The 23,764-nt window shown below is 36.5% G+C and overlaps 1 protein-coding gene across 1 annotated transcript in view; it reads left to right on the forward strand.

The window, feature by feature from the left end:
* The window catches only part of LOC127859380 (bifunctional purine biosynthesis protein ATIC-like), a 77,530-nt gene that overhangs the window by 20,623 nt on the left and 33,143 nt on the right, over positions 1-23,764 (forward strand). Inside the window, exons 3-10 of the mRNA XM_052396732.1 lie at positions 740-816; positions 2,193-2,259; positions 11,550-11,638; positions 14,487-14,565; positions 15,729-15,801; positions 20,529-20,685; positions 20,895-21,020; positions 22,389-22,496. Of these exons, the coding sequence (XP_052252692.1) occupies positions 740-816; positions 2,193-2,259; positions 11,550-11,638; positions 14,487-14,565; positions 15,729-15,801; positions 20,529-20,685; positions 20,895-21,020; positions 22,389-22,496 (776 nt within the window). The remainder of the gene's footprint in view (positions 1-739; positions 817-2,192; positions 2,260-11,549; positions 11,639-14,486; positions 14,566-15,728; positions 15,802-20,528; positions 20,686-20,894; positions 21,021-22,388; positions 22,497-23,764) is intronic.

Raw genomic sequence — 23,764 nt, forward strand, 5'->3', positions numbered from 1 at the left:
CAGTGTTTTGTTTTTTTGTTCAAATTTGGGTGTAACTAGGAACAGTAACAATGCACATTTTGAATTGTGTCCCTTTATCCAACTTTTTTTAAAATTGAAAACCTGGTTTTGTGACAATTGTGTCCCTTGTTTCTGAATTTGTTTCTTGCCGATACATCTCCCAATTTGGCCAAAACAATCAATGTTAAACCTTGGAATATATTGTTAAAACATGTTTATTCTAAATGTTATAGTATTTGCTTGAAAAAAATGCGAAAAATTTCCCACTTTGTGTCAAAACGGCGCAACCCAATGCAAAAGGTCCCAGTAATATAAAAACGAACTGTTACATTATGTAGCTCCAACAACCATTGTTTAAAGATTGTTTTCTTCATAGTTATTGGTCCTTGTATTTGTGCTGTTTGAAGCAATTGAAGATTGAATGTAAACATTGAATTTCTAGGCATCCAATTGTATGGATCTACTTGTACTTTATACAAATCAAATGATATTGGGCATTAACTCTTTTCAGTGCTGGAACCAAATTTTGAAGGCCTTTGCAAACAGTTTGGATCCAGATGAGACGCCACAGAACGTGGCGTCACATCAGGATCCAAACCGTTTGCTATTCTCATAGTATTCTTTAAAAAAAATAGAAGAAAATGCTAATTTTAGAAATTCAGCAGACAACAGTTAAGCTGACGACAAATTTCCCAGCATGCAAAGGGTTAAACGCACAGTTTATATTTTACGTTCACAGTGACGTGTCTGATATTACTGGAGCTCCTGAAATGTTAGGTGGACGTGTGAAAACTCTACACTCAGCAGTGCATGGAGGTAAACTGTCCGCCTAAAGGGCACTTTTAGTTAGAAAAGTCTTTCTTTCAGGGCCCTCACTACACTTTGGGGGATTGGGGTTGGGGCCCTTAAAGGTGGGCATTTCGCGACAAATTTGGCGAAAAGTGGAATTTAAGAAGATCTTTTCACCAATCATTCAACACTTAAAATTGCTACATTTTAATGTAAATTTACATAAATATACATTTAATAGCACCATATCAGCTTGCTTCATAGGTATTAAATAAAAATATAAAAAATATATAATTTGGAGGGGGAAATATTTAGCTGACATTGGGGGGAAAAAGTCAACTATTTTAAGGGGGGAATTCGCAAAATGGCCAAACAAGGGCCCTGTCTTTAAACAAAAAATTCCATGAATACGGGAAGCATTTTACCAGATTAGCCTGTGCGGACTGAATTAAGCGTGGTTTTCTGAGAACAAGTCTCTAATGTAGAATGATTCCCTGCCATCACAGTGCTGCAGTGCTCGAGCAAGGCCTTTATTGAAGGGCGCCTTGCCCTGCCCTCCCGAACCTCTGCCCTGCCCTTCCCTGGGCCCCCCCTGCCCCCCCCCCCCCCCTGCCCCCCCCCCAAATGATTAATTAATTTCTTATTACAATAATTTATTTATTCCTCATTGTAGACATTATATTTGAATTGTTTAATAATAATGGGAATAATATATTCTAACAATTATTTATAACATATAAATTAACATGCAAGAGGAAGCATTCCAGAAACACCCGCGCGCTCGAAAGTGCCCTTTTGACAAAATACTGCGCGTCCAAAGTGCCCTTTTGACAAAAAAGCCCCCCTGCCCTTTTCAAATCCTAGCTGGAGCACTGCTCAGTGCCCCAGATAATATTTTGGGAAATAGGGTGAAATAGAATGTGTACCTGATACTAATCATTGCTGCTTTACTTTTCTGTTGAAACTAAATGATTATATTAAAATTAAACATGAATCTAAGAGGTATATGGTTGATTAAACAAATTGCAAATAACTGACATCTTTGATATTGAACTTGAAAATAAACATATTTTATTTTTTAACTGTTAAACATTTGTTAACTAAATCAAGACACCTTTAGCCAGAACTTCCAGTACTAATGGAAGCTTTTTTTTTGGAGTTTGTATTCTACGATAAGCCTCCTCTTCTGTTTTGAGCTTAACTACAACTCATGATCATCAAAAATAAATATTTTAAAATGGGACTATGTCGTTTGTGAAGATATTGCACATTGAATTCTATAATCTACTAAATTGAACAGATTACCTCGGTTTATGTCATAGAGATTTTTTTTTCAGACACTACCTGTGTGTGTTTTTTGACTACAAAGAAACCAAACTAAATTCTGTGATTTCACTTTTCAGGAATTCTTGCTCGTTCTACTGAGGAAGATATGAAAGATTTGTCAGACCAGGGTTTTCAGATGATTAGGTACATGACCTTGAAAAATCCTTTATGAATGACCTTGACATTGCGCTAGATAGGTGTCTAGTATAAGTTGTTATTTGACGTTTTTTAGAGCACTAGTCCCTGAGCAAAATCCATAGGCGGAGGGATAATATTGTTTTGGCGTTGTCTGTCTGTCCCTTCTGTCAGTTCGGCACTTTTGTGTCGGGAGCCATATCCTGGAAGTGCATTGGCAGATTTTATTGAAACTTGGTGTAACTCCAATATAACGCGGATGACAGGATCCAAGCCACGCAACAGCGTTATAAACGGACAGCGTTATAAGTTTTGAGCTTATTTATTTAAGGAGGCTATAAAAACAGGTATAGTATAGCCTATACTATAGGTCCTGTGTATTGTCATGCTGTGTTGTCATCCACAAATACATGCATATAAACCAAATCGAACGATAACAGTATACAGTACATACCGCTTTTCTAATGTGCACATTTATCCGATAATCCAATATTATTACATCACATACGAAAATATAATCTTAAACATTTATGACGAGAAATATGTTTACAAATTTCATAAACAAATCCATATGCCAACGCCATTTTTTAGAAAAATAATACAGTGCATTATGGGACACAGCTTTCATTGGACGAGCGAATTTAAATTTAGATTGAATGCAATACAATACATGTACACAGAAATGTTTTATGCGTCATACCCAGCATGTAAAAAACTTGCTTTCTGTTGACTTTCTGATAACGGGCAAAAATTTAAGTGAATCTCTGTTAACAATTACACTGCGTTAGCATATAAATAAATCGTCAGGATTATTTAATTTATTTTTCGTATACGTACTGAAACATTAAACATACACAAAGATCTTTTTATTTATCAACCATGTATAGCATATAATAAACGATTACACACACAGCCATAGTTTATACAAGATACAATACATGATAAATATATACACAGGTAATCGTTTTGAATAAATTTAATTTATTCATTACTCTGCTTGCACTTACCTTATGGAAATAAGCGCACCGAACCGCTCTGATAGGGAATCATGTAATACACACTTTATTGCACAACAGATTAACACCAAGTAGCAGTCGAGGGTTGTTTAATCTCTAATCGATTAAAATCAGTTAAACGGACAGATAAAGCAAGCTGTGATCGACGCTTTTTTTAATTTTCTGAAAATACATGAAGTTGCATAACATGGATTTGAATCAGAAGTTGAAGGTTGGAGAAAAAATTGGAGCCAAGCACCACCCGCGTTATATTGGATTCAGCCTTATAACGGACCGCACTATATTGAAGACATCCAACAGTACACGATGTCATTTTGATTTACAGCGTTTAATAGCCATTGAAAATGAACACTACGAGACAGGTTGCGCTACCTGTGAACTGCTCAAACAAAACTGTGTCATTTAAGGGGAATAATTTGAATTAAATAAACGGATTACAATCCACCAATTGTGCCAGTGTTTAAAGGAAATATTCATTGTGGAAATGTTCAAAGCATGTCATAAATTATGAGCCGAGAAATTGTATATAAAAGACGAAATATCCAGCGCATTTTCGTACAAGATTTTTATCTCGCGATTTCTCGACATAAACGTCAGCGTACACAAGACTGATTTTCGCTGACGACGTCACATATATGGATAGGAGGATGTTGCACGCCAAATGGCATGGTACACCATCTGTTAATAAAGGAGCTATGGTCCTTTGTATCTTGAAAAAAAAGCTTTTTGTGTCCGGAGCCATATTTTGGAAGATCTTTGGTGGATTTCATTGAAACTTGGTATGAGTATATGTATAAGAGGATGATGCACATCAAATGGCATTGTACGCCATCGGATAATAATGGAGTTATGACCCTTTGTATCTTGAAAAAATGCTTTTTTTGTGTGTCCATGCCATATTGGAAGTGCTTTGACGAATTTCATTAAAACTTGGTAGGAGTATATATATGGATAAAAGGATGATGCACGTTGGCATTGTCCACCCGTCCAGACAACTTTTTGTGTCCAGAAGTATATTTGTGAGGGATATCAATTCAACGAATTTGCTTGTTAATATAAGCTTAGAGCTTTATCTCCATTAACACATGAGCCAGAGCCATGAAAATTGCCACAGTTGTTCTCAATCATCTGGGGGTGCTTCACATTCAACACCCATAATCCTAGAGGCTAAGGTCATGGCCCTTTTTATCTTAAAAAATGCTTTTAATTTAAGCTTAGAGCTGTATCTCCATGTACAGATGAGCCAGAGTCATGAAACTTGCAATAGTTGTTCACAATCATCTGGGGGTGCTTCGTAATCAACATCCATAATCCTAGGGACTAAGGTCAAGGTCATACATTGAGGTCAAAGGTCACAAATTTGATGAATTTTTCATTATTTAGTTGTTCTTTAACTACCGTAATAGCTCTTAAGTTTTTGGACACCACCTTTTTTTAGCCCAAATAATTATTTTTCGTGACTCAATATTTTCGGACACACGTATTAACGGCCATAATTAATGACTCCAATTTTTTGGACAGTACATTTTACAGCGCTATTTTACTAGTTTTTTTGCCCTGTTTTTCGCTTATCTGGAACCCTATGATCATGGAGTTTTACGACCGGATTAAGGCCATAAAACCTTGCATAGAATGCCCTGAGGGCAATTGACCATTACAATTGTGTTATTTGGTAGATAACCATGTATACCAGTAATAAACAATGGTTTCACCCAACAGAAATGATATCGCATTCATGAAGCAGTATGGTTGTTTTTTTATAATGTGTTTAAATACCATTTGAGGTAAGAGATTGCAAGTGAAGTTGCATTTTATTTAAAGCAAACAAAGGAGAGCGCAACACAATACAATTATTGCATGTTTATTAATTGGCTTTATTTCAAACAAACATATCCAGAGCCCTCAATCCATTTTAGGGGAAGCGGGTCGCTACCCTCATGAGGGGGAATTTTTGCAGTGTTTAGCTTTTTGGGGATTTTTTTTTCTTACTCTCTCATTATTACATGTACATGTTTGCAATTTATTAATTTCATTTTTCATAATTTAGTATGTTTGACAAGATTAAATTGAAATAGAATTGAGATATAATACTCATGAGCCACATCTTCATTTAAAACTAATAATTTTTTTTTTTTATTTCAACGGGAATTTTTCCCCACAAAAGTGAAAAAAGTATACTTTTAAGGTGGGGGACTGCGGCCAAAATTGAGGGCCCTGATATCATATATGTCTCTAAATTTTTGGACACTCGTACTTTTTAAATATGTTTCGTATATAAATTTTCGGACACCAAAAAAATAATATGTATTTAAATGTCCGAAAACTTAGAGTAATTAAGGTATGCATCATGGGATTCTATGATAACTGTCCACAATTGTTCTCCATTATCAAGCTGAGTGTAAAATATAAAATCCAGGTTGGTAGGGTCATGGTCAAAGTCACACACAAAGGTCAAAATCACACATGTTAATTAAATATGCCTTATTTGGTATGGATTCTACCATACTAAAATGGATTTTCAAAATGTCCTAATGTAATTGTTCTCAATTATCAGGCAGTGTAAGACCTATGTGTTTTTGACCAAAGTCAAGGTCACACATTAAAGGTCAAACATTTGTAGAAATATTTATTATTTAGCCATTATTTTACTATGCATCCGTGGATTATGTAGTAACCTTCCATAATTCTTCTCCATCTTCTTCATTGCTGTGTGTCATATATAAGATTCATGTCTTGGGTTCAGGTCAAGGTTCATGTCTAGGTTTAAGGTCAAGGTCACACAACATACTTCATTAAAGGTCACACGATTCACATCAAGGGTCAAGGTTACACAAATGCTTCATGTAAGGTTGTACGCTAAACCCCTTAACTGACCATCATTGTTTCCAGAATTATGTATAAATCTTTGTTCTTAGAAATTACAGGTTAGAGATTTTGTGCTTCATCAAGGGGGAGCATATAGCTGCTGACTTGTCTGTCCTTCCTTCTGTCATAATTTTATTTGGAGGAGGATATTGTTTTGGCGTTGTCCATCTGTCCTTCTATCGGGATGAGATTGTTTTAGCGTTGTCCAAAAGAAAACTTTTGTGTCCAGAAGCATATTGTGGAACTGTTGGTGTGCATTTCAATGAAACAATCGTTTGTACATAAATGCATTTCATTTATCAACAAATATATGCATAAAATATTATGTTTTTGATTTTCCCAAAAACTTATGATACACACATGTTGGGCCAATGTTCACCAACCATTCTTAATTTCTTGTACAGTTAGACTAATAATCCCCCCTCCCAACCCCCCCCCCCCCCCCCCCCCCCCAAACCCCTGCTTAAGGCGGAGGGATATAGAATTGCCGTTGTCCATCAGTGCGTATGTCTGTAACAATTTTGAAATTGGCTGGGGATATCAATTCAACAAATTTGCTTGTTATTCTTAAATCCTCCTTCTTTAACTCCTTAGTTCCTTTGGGTTTCAGGTGAGCACCTTAGGGCCATGGACTTTGTTTAAAGGAAATATATTCTTACAGGAATTCATGTCTAGGTGGAAAGCGTTATCCCAGATAAGCCTGTGTATACTGAACAGGCTAATCTAGGACAAAACTTAACAAATATTCATTAAGCCCTATTTTCCCAAAGCTTAGCTCATATGTAGTTGACTTCTCCTTCTGTCAATACTGATGGCCATATTTGAGTAATTGCCATCTCAATGTGTCACAGCCACTATATTTCACATCGTGATTATACCCCCTCAAACGAAGTTTAGGGGGGTATATAGGAGTGAGCTTGTCTGACGGTCTGTCCGTATTATGTGTCCGCTCTCTATTTCAAGTAGTTTTCATCCGATCTTCACCAAACCTGGTCAGAAGTTGTATCTACATGATGTCTAGGCCAAGTTCGAATATGGCCCTTGTCGGGTCAAAAACTAGGTAACTTAGTGCGTTTTAAACATTCAGCATGTTGTCCGCTCTCTAATTCAAGTAGTTTTCATCTGATCTTCACCAAACTTGGTCAGAAGTTGTATCTAGATGATCTTAAGGCCAAGTTCGAACATGGGCCTTGCCGGGTCAAAAACTAGGTCACGGGGTCACTTAGTGCGTTTTAAAAATTGAGCATGGTGTCCGCTGTTTTTTTGTGAAGATGACATGCAAAATATTATGTGTCAATGCGGCATGTGGGGGTATTCGTCACGTCTGTGACAAAGCTTTAGTTATCTTTTACTTGTTTGTCTCAATACATGTATGGCCATTATCACTGGTTTTGTTGTTATTGCACGTCTAACCACATTGAATTGTCTGTTTGCCTGTCTCTTTGCCCTGGTCATTATCTCAGTCTCTTACCTAAACACACCTTGACCAGAGAATATCTCTTGCATGGCGCCGAATTTATATTTTTACTGTACAGCTCTCAGCTGTCGATGCTTGTGTGTTCATCAAGCTAAGTTCAAATTCCATGAAGTTTGTGAATGACTAAAAGGACCACGTTAAAGATTAAGGATCACAGTGTCATAAAGATTGGAAAAAAATGTCTGAGGTATAGTATTTTCAGGGCAGCAAAGGAAGTGGTCAGTGTGGTCCCCATAGCTGTGCAATGAATGAATTCTTGGAACTCTAATTTTAGGCAGTATTATCTTTAAATGCCCGTTGAAAATGGGACGTATAATAGTTTCACCCTTGGCAGGCGGGCGAGCAGCCGGCGGGAGAGTGGCGTCTACAGCAGTGTCAGCTCTCTTATTCAAATAGTTTTCATCCGATCTTCACCAAACTTGGTTAGAAGTTGTATCTAGACAATATCTAGGTCAAGTGTGAATATGGGTCATGCCAGGTAAAAAACTAGGTCACGTGGTCAATTCGTGCATTTCTAACTGAGGTAGTTTTCATCCGATCTTCACCAAATTTGGTCAGAAGTTGTGTCTAAAGGATATCTAGGCCAAGATAAAATATGGGTCATGCCAGGTCAAAAACTACGTCGCGAGGTCACTTAGTGCATTTCAAGTGTTTAGCATGGTGTCTGCTCTCTAATTGAAGTAGTTTTCATCCGGTCTTCACCAAATTCGGTCAGAAGCTGTATCTAGACGGTATCTAGGTCAAGTTCAAATATGGGTCATGCGGGTTAAAAAAGTAGGTCATGGGGTCATTTAGTGCATTTCAAGGATTATTCATAGTGTCCGCTCTCTAATTAAAGTAGTTTTCATCTGATCTTTACTGAATTTGGTCAGAAGATGTGTCTAGATGATATCTAGGTCAAGAACAAATATGGGTAATGCCAGGTAAAAAACTATGTCACGAGGAGGGATTTTAAGCATTTAGCATGGTGTCTGCTCTCTTATTGAAGTAAGTTTCATTCGATCTTCATCAAATTTGGTCAAAAGATGTGTCTAAATGATATCTACATGTAGGTCAAGTTCAAATATGGGTCATGCCAGGTCAACAACTAGGTCATGGGGTCACTTAGTGCATTTCAAGGATTTAGCATGGTGTCACCTAAATGGTAAAGTTATTTATAACATGACCTACGCTCCAAGAGTGAAAAAACATAATGCTCAAGTTTGTTTATTACACGGGTGTTATTACAGTACTTATATAGATGTGAAATGACGTCATTTTTGTGACGAAATGACGTCATCATTCAAGCAAAGTTCTTCAGTTAAACTCTTACAATGTGAATAAACGGTGAAAGAGCATAAAATAAAAAGAAAATTTGTTGGTCATGTTATAAATAGAATCTTAGATTCGTGGTCATTTTGTATAGAATTTATTAAACTCGTCATCTAAATAAAGATATAAACTCGGTAAGCCTCGTTTTTATCTTTATTTAGATGACTTGTTGAATAAATTCAATACAAAATGACTACTCCTGCAAGATACTATATTTGTTGCTTTATTTTCAAAAGTATATCATTTTGCCACTCAAATGGTTAAGTTATCAAGTTGTCCAAAACCTTCAAACGGACATATCTTTTGACAGTTTGGCACTCTTGTTAATATAAGTAAATACGTTTTTCTTTAAGCTAAATTGCATCAAAAGTCTGGTCCCAGTTTCTCAAAATATTTTAAGCCTCTCATGGCTCAACATTAACCTACATGTAAAAACCAACTTGCCCTGCCAGGCAAGTACTTAGAAAATCTACTTGCCCAGAACGTAAAATCCACTTGCCCAAACATGACTTATCACATTAACTGTAAACCTCATATTTTTTAATAAAGATCAAAATGATACACTACGAAACCTTTTATATTTTTGCATATTTAACAAAATTATTACAGTAATTAAAGTCTAATTATAGTCCAAATTAAATGCTCTTTGTTCTTTTTTGTATTTGCCCAGGCGGGCAACTAGATTATAAAATAACTTGCCCGGACCCAATGTTTACTTGCCAGGGGCAATAGGACAACAGTCAATGTTGAGCCCTGCCTCTTATAACATGATACACTTATGCTCACATGGTTGTATTGCAAAAAAGTATGCAAAAAATAGTTTGATAGTATAACAAGCTTTTTATAAAAAATTATAGTAAACTTAATATTGATACTATTTTGTACGACATCCTGAACTTAAAAATGCTACACATTTTTTAGCTCATCTATTTTTTGAAAAAAAATTATGAGCTATTGTCATCACCTTGGCGTCGGCGTCGGCGTCGGCGTCGGCGTTGGCGTTGGCGTTGGCGTCGGCGTCCGGTTAAGTTTTGCGTTTAGGTCCACTTTTCTCAGAAAGTATCAATGCTATTGCATTCAAACTTGGTACACTTACTTACTATCATGAGGGGACTGGGCAGGCAAAGTTAGATAACTCTGGCGTGCATTTTGACAGAATTATGTGCCCTTTTTATACTTAAAAAATTGAAAATTTTGGTTAAGTTTTGCGTTTAGTTCCACTTTTCTCAGTAAGTATCAATGCTATTGCATTCAAACTTGGTACACTTACTAACTATCATGAGGGGACTGGGCAGGCAAAGTTAGATAACTCTGGCATGCATTTTGACAGAATTATGTGCCCTTTTTATACTTAGAAAATTGACAATTTTGGTTAAGTTTTGTGTTTAGGTCCATTTTATTCCTTAAGCATCAAAGCTATTGCTTTCATACTTGCAACACTTACTAACTATCATAAGGGGACTGTGCAGGCAAAGTAATGTAACTCTGACTGGCATTTTGACAGAATTATGTGCCCTTTTTATACTTAGAAAATTGAAAATTTATTAAGTTTTGTGTTTAGGTCCACTTTATTCCTACAGTATCAAAGCTATTGCTTTCATACTTGCAAGATTTATGAACTATCATAAGGGGACGGTGCAGGCAAAGTTATGTAACTCTGACTGGCATTTGGACGGAATTATGGGCCCTTTATACTTAGAAAATTGAAAATTTGGTAAAGATTTATGTTTTGGTCCACTTTACCCCTAAAGTATCATAGATATTGCTTTCATACTTGGAACACTCACAAACTATCATAAGGGTACAGTAAAAGGACAAGTTGCATAACTCTGGTTGTCATTGTTACGGAATTATGGCCCTTTTTTGACTTAGTAACTTTTAATATATGGTTAAATTTTGTGTTTCGATCCACTCGAAGTATCAAGGCTATTGCTTTCAAACTTCAAATACTTACATGCTATCATGAGGTTACTGTACCTGGCAACTTGAATTTTACTTTGACCTTTGAATGACCTTGACTCTCAAGGTCAAATTATTAAATTTTGCTAAAATTGCCATAACTTCTTTATTTATGATTAGATTTGATTGATACTTTGATGAAACGACTCTTACCTGACATACCACAATAGACTTCACCCAAACCATCCCCCGTGCCCTCCCCCCCCCCTCCCCCCTTCCCCCCCCCCCACCTAATTTTTTTTTTTTTTTTTTTTTAAAGATCATCTCACAAATTATCACCACACCCTCACACTATATCCCCCCCCATTTTTTTTAAACGGTTATGTTTGAAATACCGTCCAACCATCGCACCCAACCCCCCCCCCCCCCCCCCCCCCCCCCCCCCCCCCCGATTTTTTTTTTTTTTTTTTTTTTTTTTCGCTTTTTTGGAAGATAATGTAATAAATGTCCACAACCCCACACTATACACCCCTCTTCACTCCACTCCTCCCTCCTTTGTGATTGAAAATGAGAGTCCCTTCACCTTTAAAAAGAGAATAGATGAGCGGTCTGCACCCGCAAGGCGGTGCTCTTGTATTAAATATGCCTTATGTTGTTAGGATTTTACCATGCATAAAGGGATATGCAGCCAAAATCAATGAACACATTTATTTGGATATTATGTTTTCCAGGATAGTTGTCAACAACTTGTACCCATTTGCTAAGACCATCGCCAAGCCCGACGTGTTTGTACCTGAGGCTGTGGAACAGATTGACATTGGTTGGTAGCAAAAACTGGACAGGGTTGATAGTTTAAGTGATATTATGGACATCTAACAGTTTATAGGTGTCTATCGCAACCATTGTTTATTTTTGGTGTTTTCACTTCATACAGGGTTCGACACTAAGGCACGTCCGACAGACAATGTCTAGTAAGAAGGTGGTCGGGCTAATAAAACTGCGGGCTAGCTTGTCCGACTGGTCATACATAAAAAATGTATACTGATTTATATAATTATAACTAACTGCTGTGAAAACCTTTATTTTTAATGTGTCAAATTACTCTCGTATCCGTTATTTACATTTAAACAAAACTAGTGTATTTAAATAAACGCGGAGCATTCACATGATTCATCGCTATTTTTAGACGCAAAGGAGAGCTTCCTGAAGAAATTGCTTGTATTCATTGGTCAAGTTGTCATGAATATTAATGTTTTTCTGCAGTGGCGAAAAACTGTAGAGCAGGATTTTACGACTTCTATAGAAAATCGGTATTGTCGATGTAAACATTTTTGCATAGCAGACAATAGAATGTAATTTAAAGAATGGCTTTGTTCAAGTGGTTTTCGTCCGACAAATCAGTTAATAAAAAAAAATCTGACGCTTAAACTGACACAAAACATAAATATGAAGAAACACGAAAACGTCAATTTTATCCTAGATGGAAAATCAAGTCATGGATTGAATTTGACGGAGAAAAGAAAAAAAGTTTTTATTTTATTGTTTTACTCTATGTATCAAAAAAAAATCTGGTGTTCACTGATTATTTACTGATAGATCCTGATTAAACAGTTTCATGACACAATTGTGTTCATTTGCTATGTCATTTGTGGTCTAGTAGACATCAGGTTTGGGCTAGTACATTTTAAGATGAGCTGGTCCGACGGTCTTGCTGTAAAAAAAGTTAATGTCGAACCCTGCCATATACACTTATATTTGTTAATGCAGCATCAACATACTAAAACAATATCCCGGAAAGAGAAAAATAATGCATTTGAATATTAGCTGTACTTTTGTTTGACAACTGATCACGCATGTACAATGTTAAACTAAATTTAGTTTTAGTGCAGATTCGTTTATACGACACAAAGACACCATTTTGTGTTCGGATAAAATATATAATATAAAATATATTTGTATAAACAACTTATAGCAATATGAGTTGCAGATAATGGGCCAGTAACCACATTTTAACTTACTCTTTTGAACTGTTAATTCTTTTTAGCTCAATTCAACAGTGAAAAATGCTCATAATATCACTTTATGTACTGTATCTCACAGGATTGTTATAAGTAACCAATTGATGATTAAACTACTAGTTTAACATGATATCAAATAAGCTGAGTGTAGGAGCCTGCAAGCTCAGTTGCAAAATGGTTATGATTTAAATGTAATTCCTGATAATGGCTGCACTTATCTCATGTAGTCATTTAAAGGCAGATACACGCAAAACCATCGTGATATGAACAATTGTGCTGGGATATGATTTTCAAATTATCAGAGTGTAGGAAAAACATTATTCCCCTGTCAATTAAATTGTTTCATGTTTTAACAGATTCATTCATGTAAAGAATTTTTTAAGAAGCAATCTTAACAAGAAATGTGCTCAAAGTAGAAGAAATCCCACAAAATATGTTTATTTATATTTCAATGTGTTTTTTATGCCCCTGGTAGGGTGGCATATAGCAGTTGAACTGTCTGTCAGTATGAGTGTATGTCAGTCTGTCCATCTATCCGAAAAAAAATTAACGTTGGCCATAACTTTTTCACTATTGAAGATAGCAACTTGATATTTGGCATGCATGTGTATCTCGTGATGCTGCACATTTTGAGTGGTGAAAGTTCAAGGTCAAGGTCATCCTTGAAGGTCAAAGGTCAAAAAAAATATAAAAATTCAAAGCGGCGTTCACGTGAAGCTGCACATATTGAGTGGTGGAAGGTCATGGTCATCCTTCGAGGTCAAGGTCATCCTTCAAGGTCAAAGTTAAAAAAAATTAATTCAAAGCGGCGTTATCATGAAGCTGCACATTTTGAGTGGTGGAAGTTCAAGGTCAAGGTCATCCTTCAAGGTCAAAGGTCAACAATTTTTTTTTCAAAGAGGCGTTCTCATGAAGCAGCACATTTAAGTGGTGGAAGTATAAGGTCAAGGTTATCCTTCAAGGTCAAAGGTAAAAAAAAAAAATTCAAATTTGCGCAATAGGGGGCATTGTGTTTCTGACAAACACATCTCTTGTTTTATTCAAAATCGGGTCCAGTAAACAGCCCCACTCTCATTGAAAAAATTATATACTTTTTACCAAGTGGGAGCTAAAAATTCCCAATGGAAGGTTAAACATTTTTTTAAATATTTTTTTAAATCTCAATATTTTGTTCACCTCCCATCCATGTAAGTTCAACCTGTCTGCATAAGCTGGAATATCATAAGATTAACTTTTGTACTTCTTAAACTTTTGTTATACCTTTGCTTGTTCAATTTTCAGATAAACCGCGAAAGCTTATTACAATTTTATTTTAAATATTTTAGCCATGCCCTTAAAAAATGGGGCCTAATGCATGTACCTTAGGTGTCACACAATATAAGCTGGTGCAGTTTGCACAGACTTCTCTGAGAAAACACTTTCTTCCTTGAATGGATTTTTATTTTGAAGAGACTTCCTTTGCACACAAAATTTCAAAACAGCGAAAAGAGTTGCCCCTATTTAGCCAGTGCAGAAGTCACAGGCAAGTCTGGAATGACATTTTAGGCACATGCATTAAGTCCCATTTCGTCAATTCATTAAACAAATATCTGAACCATATCATTCTTTCCGCGAAACACAAGAAGACATGGTGACTTTTTATTTTTACAGGTGGTGTGACCCTTCTCCGAGCAGCTGCAAAGAATCATGCGCGAGTTACGGTGGTGTGTGACCCTTCTGATTACAGGAGGTAAGTTTCCGTAAGGCAGTTGGAACGTTTATTTCAGAATGCAAACCAACCTTCCACAAAAATAGTACACAAGTCTTTGCAAGCCATGCAATGACACATTGTAAAATTGTTGATATTGAAAAATTTTATGCCCCTGGTAGAGTGGCATATAGCAGTTGAACTGTCTGTCACTCCATCCATCCGTCTGTCCGAAAACTTTAACATTGGCCATCACTTTTGCAATATTGAAGATAGCAACTTGATATTTGGAATGCATGTGCATCTCATGGAGCTGCACATTTTGAGTGATGAAAGGTCAAGGTCATCCTTCAAGGTCCAAGGTTAAAAAAAACTAATCCAAGGGAAGTAACAAGCTTTAAAGGGAGATAATTCCTATTTATCATTTGGCAGGTACAGATCATTTTGACAAGGGAAGTAATATTTTTAAAGCCCCATTACTGCTCAAATTCAACGAAAATTTCATTCACTATTTGGTAAAATAAAGTTAATCAATTTGAAATCAGTGTTCCTGATGGCAATTGCTGAAATTTCAACGCCAGATGTGGTCTGGTAAAAAAGATGTTTGTAGATACAAAATGCTTGTTTTAATTATTGTTTGCATATTTAATTCTGTTTTAATTTCCCGCAATGATATCTATTCATACGACACATGAACAGAAACATGGTACTATTTTACTGTTCGAGTATCTTATGAATAGATATATTTGCGGGAAATTAAAATGGAATTAATTGTGTCACAAATAAATAACAAGGAGCATTTTGTATCTACAAAAATTTATGTAATCATACCACATCTAGCGTTGAAATTGTGGCTATTGCTATAAGGAACACTGATTGTTTAGGTGTTAACTTTATTTTACGAAATACTTTACAAAAACATTTTCGTTGATTTTGAGCGTTATAGAGGCTTTAAAGGGATATAATCAAAAACAAAAATAAATAAATCAAAGCGGCGCAGTAGGGGGCATTGTATTTCTTACAAACACATCTCTTGTAAGTAAATAATTCAATCAATCTTAGCCTATATTAAAGCAATACAGCTCACAATAAATAGACTTAATATCCAAGTATGACAACAAAATCATCATACTTTTTGCTTGATATTGTATGTCCAAGATATGTCTGTTGAAATGTTAACTCCAGGTATGTGTGTCTATCTATAGAGTTTTAGAAGAACTTCAGAGCTCTGAAGATCATGACACAAGTGTAGAGACCAGACAGGCACTAGCTGTTAAGGTACATGCTGGTGAATAGAAATTAGAACTTCAAGAAAAAATTACCAGTTTTTTTATATTCGTCAGCAATACCTTTAGTATGTGAATGTTTTATGTGTGGTTCATTTTTACAATGCAATACATGGTCATTGTTGACTCAGGTTGTACTTAAAAGTACCCTGGGTACTCTTTAAGTACACAACAAAATACACTGGTTAATAAAAAAAACACAGTTTAGAGCCAGATTCCTTTCAGTGTATTGTTTTCTAGGATACATTGTTGTATTCCTAAGAGTATCCCGGGTGCTTTTGAGTAGTATCTGAGCTGACAATCATCAAATGAGCTTCATTTTGTTATTTTTATGTCCCCCATCACTATAGTGGGGGACATATTGTTTTTGCCCTGTCTGTTGGTTTGTTTGTTTGTTTGTTTGGGCCAGCTTTCACATTTGCAATAACTTTTGCAATTAGGGCTGCAACAATATACCGGTATATCGGTATATATCGCAATACGCAATCCGCATATTGTATTGCGATATGATTTTCATCATACCGGTACGAAAATTTTACAAAAATTCACTCACATTTCGTCCAGAAAAGCCATCCGAAATAATGATAAAAAGGTAAACAAAACAAAGCAGTGTAAATTATTTTTTACGTAAAAATAGCATTCTAAAAAGTGTATTATACGGAGAAGCGTTGTTACACCCATGGGAGCGTTCATTCGATGCTTTTGAACAGATTATCGTTGAATTAATTGCGCACAGCTGTAAATGTTTCGTTCGATTCTGATTTGAGCATTATTTGTAATCCGAATTTCGGAAACACGCTTCCAAATTTGAATGCTAACGCGACAATAAAAAATTATAGCGTCAAATAAAAAGTGCTTTATCCTTTGTCTCAATAAAAAGCGCGCGAAAATTATACAGACATGTAGAACGTCGCATGGAAAGTATGGGTGTATTTTGTGTCGTATAAAAACGGGAACATCACATCAGCTGAATTACGCGTGTTCAGTGGGAAAAACGCCCCGGTTGGACGTTATTTCATCACATCTTTAAATAGTAACAATTTCAAAAATGTATTTGATACTTAAGAAAATTTGCGAATGTTTGTGTTTCTTATTATTCTTGAGCACAATTATAGTAAATATTTACCAGAATTTGCTTTAAAATTGGAATTTATGGGATTATCGGGTAATTGGCAAGTTATAATTTTGGTACAAGTTAGCAATATATTGCGATATATTGCAATACGGGTTTTTGAACTGACAATATATTGCAATACTGTTTTTGGCGTATTGTTGCAGCACTATTTGCAATATTGAAGACAGCAAAATGATATTTGGCATCAGGGTTTTTTTTTAAGAAAAAGGGGAAGATGCTGGAAGCTGAGTAAAAGGGGAAAATAGAGCGCGAAAGAGACATATTTGGGGAAAAAATAAAAACTGTTAATTTCAATGTCTATAACTCACCTACAGACTTCAGGGTTTTTTTTAGAAAAAGAGGCATGTCACTGACCTTTTTGTTCTTAAACACATGAACAAGTATGAAAGTCAAAGTCTTTAATAAAATTGCAGGGGTAGATCTAATAATGGGAAATGTTTTCAACTGGGGCCGGGGGACGATGTCAATATTGTGATTTCAATTTCATGATGAATGGGTAGATGATCTAAATCTGCTACAGTATTGGAAGGGAAAGGTGCGGCAGCTGCCGATTGTGTACTTTCACTTTCACAATGTTCGATGTTGATTACATCACGGACTCTAGATTACACTCCGTGATTACATGTACCTCGGAATCCTGCTGGGTTTCAACGGTTTTTGATGATTCATTTTTAGCTCATCTATTTTTTGAAAAAAAATTATGAGCTATTGTCATCACCTTGGCGTCGGCGTCTGTGTCGGCGTCCGGTTAAGTTTTGCGTTTAGGTCCACTTTTCTCAGAAAGTATCAATGCTATTGCATTCAAACTTGGTACACTTACTTACTATCATGAGGGGACTGGGCAGGCAAAGTGAGATAACTCTGGCATGCATTTTGACAGAATTATGTGCCCTTTTTATACTTAGAAAATTGAAAATTTGGTTATGTTTTGTGTTTAGGTCCACTTTATTCCTACAATATCAAAGCTATTGCTTTCATACTTGCAACACTTATTAACTATCGTAAGGGGACTGTGCAGGCAAAGTTATGTAACTCTGACTGGCATTTGGACGGAATTATGGGCCCTTTATACTTAGAAAATTGAAAGTTTGGTTAAGTTTTGTGTTTTGGTCCACTTTACCCCTAAAGTATCATAGATATTGCTTTCATACTTGGAACACTCGCAAACTATCATAAGGGTACAGTAAAAGGACAAGTTGCATAACTCTGGATGTCATTTTTACGGAATTATGGCCCTTTTTTGACTTAGTAACTTTGAATATATGGTTAAATTTTGTGTTTCGATCCACTTTACTTCTTAAGTATCAAGGCTATTGCTTTCAAACTTCAAATACTTTCATGCTATCATGAGGTTACTGTACCTAGCAAGTTGAATTTTACCTTGACCTTTGAATGACCTTGACTCTCAAGGTAAAATTATTAAATTTTGCTAAAATTGCCATAACTTCTTTATTTATGATTAGATTTGATTGATACCTTGACAAAACTACTCTTACCTGACATACCACAATAGACTCCACCCAAACCATCGCCCGTGCCTCCGCCCCCCCCCCCCCCCCCCCCCCCCCCCGAATCCCCCCCCCCTATTTTTTTTTTTTTTTTTAAGATCATCTCACAAATGACCACCACACCCTCACACTATGCCCCCCCCCCCACCCCTACCCCTCCCCAATTTTTTTTTTAAACGGTTAAAAAACAAAACTATTTATTTGATTATTTTATGTTTGAAATACCGTCCAACCATCGCATCCAAGAATCCCCCCCCACCCCCCTCCCCCCACCCGAATCCGCACCCCCCCCCCCTAAATTTTTTTTTATATTTTTTTTTTTAAGATCATCTCAAATTACCACCACACCCTCACACTTTACCCCCCCACCTCACCCCCCAATTTTTTTTTTGAAACGGTTAAAAAACACAAATATTTATTTTTATTATTTTATGTTTGAAATACTGTCCAACCATCGCACCCAAGAATCCCCCCCCCCCACCCCACCCCTCACCCCCGATTTTTTTTTCCCCTTTTTTTCGCATTTTTGGAAGATAATGTAATGAATGTCCACACCCCCACACAATGCACCCCTCTTCACTCCACCCCTCCCTCCTTTGTGATTGAAAATGAGAGTCCCTTCACCTTTAAAAAGAAAATAGATGAGCGGTCTGCACCGGCAAGGCGGTTCTCTTGTTAAAAAACGCATTGACGCAATTAATATTTGCCGAGTCCGAACATGTTATTTTGTTCGTGTATCAACGCCAATTGTGAGACTTTTTTCTGTTTTAACGTTTTTATCTTGGCTTTCACATAACGCGGATGAAAATTCGACTGTTTTCCGGTAATTAATTGACGAAACACCCTTCTCGCTCAAGACCGGAAACCAGTAAAATAGTCATATGATTAATACGATTTGTTGCCCGGTTTCCGTAACGTTATTTGAGAGCTATATTTAGAATCACTGGTATTCCCAGATTTGAGTGTTCGTCAGGAAAGAGAGAGAGAGCGAGATCGCTGTTCATGGTACAAATTGGATAAATGCAAAGATCTATTAATATATCTTTAATAAATGTCGACTTCCCAAAAGAAAAGAAAAAAACATTTCTTTGAGGGTAAGCTCAATATTTTGGTGAAAAATTAATATTTTTGGAGGGGAAATTGTATTTTTAGGGGAAAAATTCTGGTAGGGGAAGACGCCGAAGATCGGCGTCACTTTCTTAGTTAAAAAAAACCCCTGGGCATGCATGTGTATCTCATGGAGCTGCACATTTTGAGTGGTGAAATGTCAAGGTCAAGGTCATTTTTTCAAGGACAAAGGTCAAATATATAGCTTCAAAGTGGCGCAAAAGGGGACATAGTGTTTCTGACAAACATATATCTTGTTTAATAAGAGGTTCAACTTTGCAATTAAATGCTTTGAAATAGTTCATTTTCATGCGATAGTTTTCTTTGTTTTATTAACAGAAATTTAAATAAACACAATCATCTTTATCTTTCCTTCTTTATGCATTGGGCAATTCACCGATCCATTTGTTGAAAAAAAGTGGATTTAGTTTCAACATTTTAAAAAAGAATACAGATTTCAGAAACAATCGTACAATGTTTTATGACAAGTTTATGTTAAAATGGTATTTATGGATTTATAGACTTTGATTTAAATTTTTAATTTCTTATTACTAAATATGCATATTGTCAACTAAAATGAACAAAAACTTATTTACAATTAATGGTATCAACTGGACTGAAAAGATGTAAAAACAATTAACATTTTTGTTGGTTTGATTGTTTGCGTCAAACTTTAACATGTGCGATAACTTTTGCAATATTGAAGATAGGAACTTCATATTTGGCATGCATGAGTATCTCATGGAGCTGCACATTTTTAGTGATAAAAGGTCAAGGTCATCCTTCAAGGTGAAAGGTCAGAAATATGGCAGGACATAGTGTTTCACAAACACATCTTGTTTTTTTGTTTTTACCCAATTAGTGGACTTTTTGCGAGAAAATTTCCAAATATTGAAATTCTATATTCTTGAAATTTTTGAATTTTGAAAACCCTGATATAACTTTAAAATTCCTTATTTTTTTGTCAAGGCTTTTAATCACACAGCAGAGTACGATGCGATGATCTCGGATTATTTCCGGCGGCAGTTCAGTGCGGGCATCTCCCATCTGCCTCTGCGGTACGGGATGAACCCGCATCAGAAACCTGCACAGCTCTCCACCACGCTACAGCAACTGCCCATTAAAGGTATCCGGATTTATCTTGATTTTCATTGTTTATTTGCTGGATATTAATGTTTTTGTCCCCCACCACTATATAAGGAGCTCAAAATCTTTGCCATTTTGTCAGACAACCAAAGCCTGATTGTTACATAAAACAAATATGTTCATACTAGTTATATATTTATGGATTTATGGTAAAATGTTGGAAACAGTATTATGAAATTATGTTTCCAGTGGTGAACGGCTCCCCGGGTTTCATCAATCTCCTGGATGCGCTGAATGGCTGGCAACTGGTGAAGGAGTTGAAGTCAGCCTCTGGAACAGCCGCTGCAGCTTCCTTCAAACATGTCAGCCCTGCAGGTGAGTCGAGTGTAGCCCTGCAGGTGAGTGGAGTGTAGCCCTGCAGGTGAGACGAGTGTAGCCCCGCAGGTGATTTAAGTGTAGCTCGGCAGGTAAGTTGGGTGTAGCCTGCAGGTGAGTTGAGTGTAGCCCAGCATGTGAGTTGAGTGTAGCCCTGCATGTGAGTTGAGTGTAGCCCCACAGGTGAGTTGAGTGTAGCCCCACAGGTGAGTTGAATGAAGCCCCGTAGGTGAGTTGAGTGTGTGTAGGCAGGTGCAGTGTTTTGTTGTTCTCTATTTTGTAAATGGGATGGGATTGGGAAATAAGGTCCTTTTGACAAAAATTAGGAAACTGTTGTGTTTTTTTTCATGCGTAGACTTTAAAATGGAGAAAAACTTAAATAAAAAAAAATTGGTAATTTTAGGAAGTCATTTTGGAAAAATATTTATACACTTTTTATAGTAAGGAATTGGGCTGAATATCTGGGAAAACACACACGCTTAAATCAGTTGCCTTCAAAATTGAAACACCAGAATAGTTACTGGTTATGAGTTGTTACTCAAATCAGCCTATTGAAATTGTTTCCTTGACTGTTTTCACCTTGTTGGAAACATAATATGTAGTGCATTAGGATTGAGGAACTAGACCAAAGTATTGAAAGAATATTATTATCGAAGAAGAAGAGGGGGTATATTGTTTTGCACAAGTCGGTCGGTCGGTTCGTCCACCAGATGGTGTTCGGATGATAACTCAAGAACGCTTAGTCCTAGGATCATGAAACTTCATAGGTGCATGGATCATGACTGGCAGATGACCCTTATTGATTTTCAGGTCACTAGGTCAAAGGTCAAGGTCACAATGACTGGAAACAGTAAAATGGTTTCAGGAAGATAACTTAAGAATGCTTAGGCCTAGGATCGTGAAACTTTATAGGTTCATTGATAATGACTGGCAGATGACCCCTATTGATTTTCAGGTCACTAGGTCAAAGGTCAAGGTCACAGTGACTTGAAATAGTAAAATGGTTTCCAGATAACTCAAAAATAATTAGGCCTAGGATCATGAAACTTCATAGGTACATTGATCATGACTGTCAGATGACCCCTATTTATTTTCAGGTCACTAAGTCAAAGGTCAGGGTCACAGTGACAAAAAACGTATTCACACAATGGCTGCCACTACAACTGACAGCCCATATGGTGGGCATGCATGTTTTACAAACAGCCCTTGTTATAATTGTTATCCTTTCTTTGTTCTATGATAATAGATTGAAAGATGGCAAGGTCTTGTCAGACAAGGTTAAGAGTCTTCTAAGTGGAACCTAGTACATAATTGATCACTTACATTAATAGTAGTCTTCATCTGATTGCTTGTGATGTTCATTTTCAGGGGCTGCCATCGGTGGTCAGGGAATGTCAGACGAAGACAAGAAAGTCTGCATGGTTGACGATATGGATGAGTTGTCTCCCTTGGCAGAAGCCTATGCCAGAGCTAGAGGTATGATATTTGAGGCTTGCAATTGAAAAACTAGGTAAAATGCACATGTGTCATCCCAGATTGGCCTGTGCCCTCAGCACATGCCGTTCAGTGGCGGTACTATACACTCTTATGAAATTCAAAGGAAGCCTGTAAATGAAAATTTATGCAAAATAATTAAGGCCCAATTTCTGGCGGGACTACTCAAATAGTTTCAAAGAAGTAGTGTCATATTAAACCTGTCAGTCTCTTGGTTTGTATGATGACAATTTCCCATCTGCCTGATATCTAGAGAACGCTCTGACCTATGATGATGTGATATGGTGTGATATTAAATAAAGGGGGTTCAGGTTAATGTGTATATCCTTCAATAAAAATAGCTATTTATATGCCCCCTTGTTACTATTACATGATCATAAAAACTTGCTACAGGTTGAAATGGGTAACTGACTGTGTATTGCTGCATGTTGAAATGGGCCACTGTCTGTGTATTGCTGCATGTTGAAATGTGTAACTGTCTGTGTTTTGCTATATGTTGAAATGGGTAAATGACTCTGTATTTTTTCATGTTGAAAATGGTAACTGACTGTGAATTGCTGCATGTTGAAATGGTTAATTGACTGTGTATTAATACATGTTGAAATGGTTAATTGACTGTGTATTGTTTCATGTTGAAATGGGTTACTGACTGTGTATTGCTACATGTTGAAATGGGTAACTGACTGTGTATTGCTACAGGTTGAAATGGGTAACTGACTGTGTATTGCTACATGTTGAAATGGGTAACTGACTGTGTTTTGCTACATGTTGAAAAGGGTAACTGACCATGTATTGCTACATGCTGAAATGGGTAACTGACTGTGTATTGCTACATGTTGAAATGGGTAACTGACTGTGTATTGCTACATATTGAAATGGTTAACTGACTGTGTATTGCTACATGTTGAAATGGGTAACTGACTGTGTATTGCTACATGTTGAAAAGGGTAACTGACTGTGTATTGCTACATATTGAAATGGGTAACTGACTGTGTATTGCTACCTGTTGAAATGGATAAGTGACAGTGTATTGCTACATGTTGAAATGGTTAACTGACTGTGTATTGCTGCATGTTGAAATGGGTAACTGATTGTGTATTAATACATGTTGAAATGGTTAATTGACTATGTATTGTTTCATGTTGAAATGGGTTACTGACTGTGTATTGCTACATGTTGAAATGGGTAACTGACTGTGTATTGCTACAGGTTGAAATGGGTAACTGACTGTGTATTGCTACATGTTGAAA

This window comes from Dreissena polymorpha, chromosome 15, assembly GCF_020536995.1.
Source record: "Dreissena polymorpha isolate Duluth1 chromosome 15, UMN_Dpol_1.0, whole genome shotgun sequence".
In the NCBI taxonomy this organism is placed as follows: Eukaryota; Metazoa; Mollusca; class Bivalvia; order Myida; family Dreissenidae; genus Dreissena; species Dreissena polymorpha.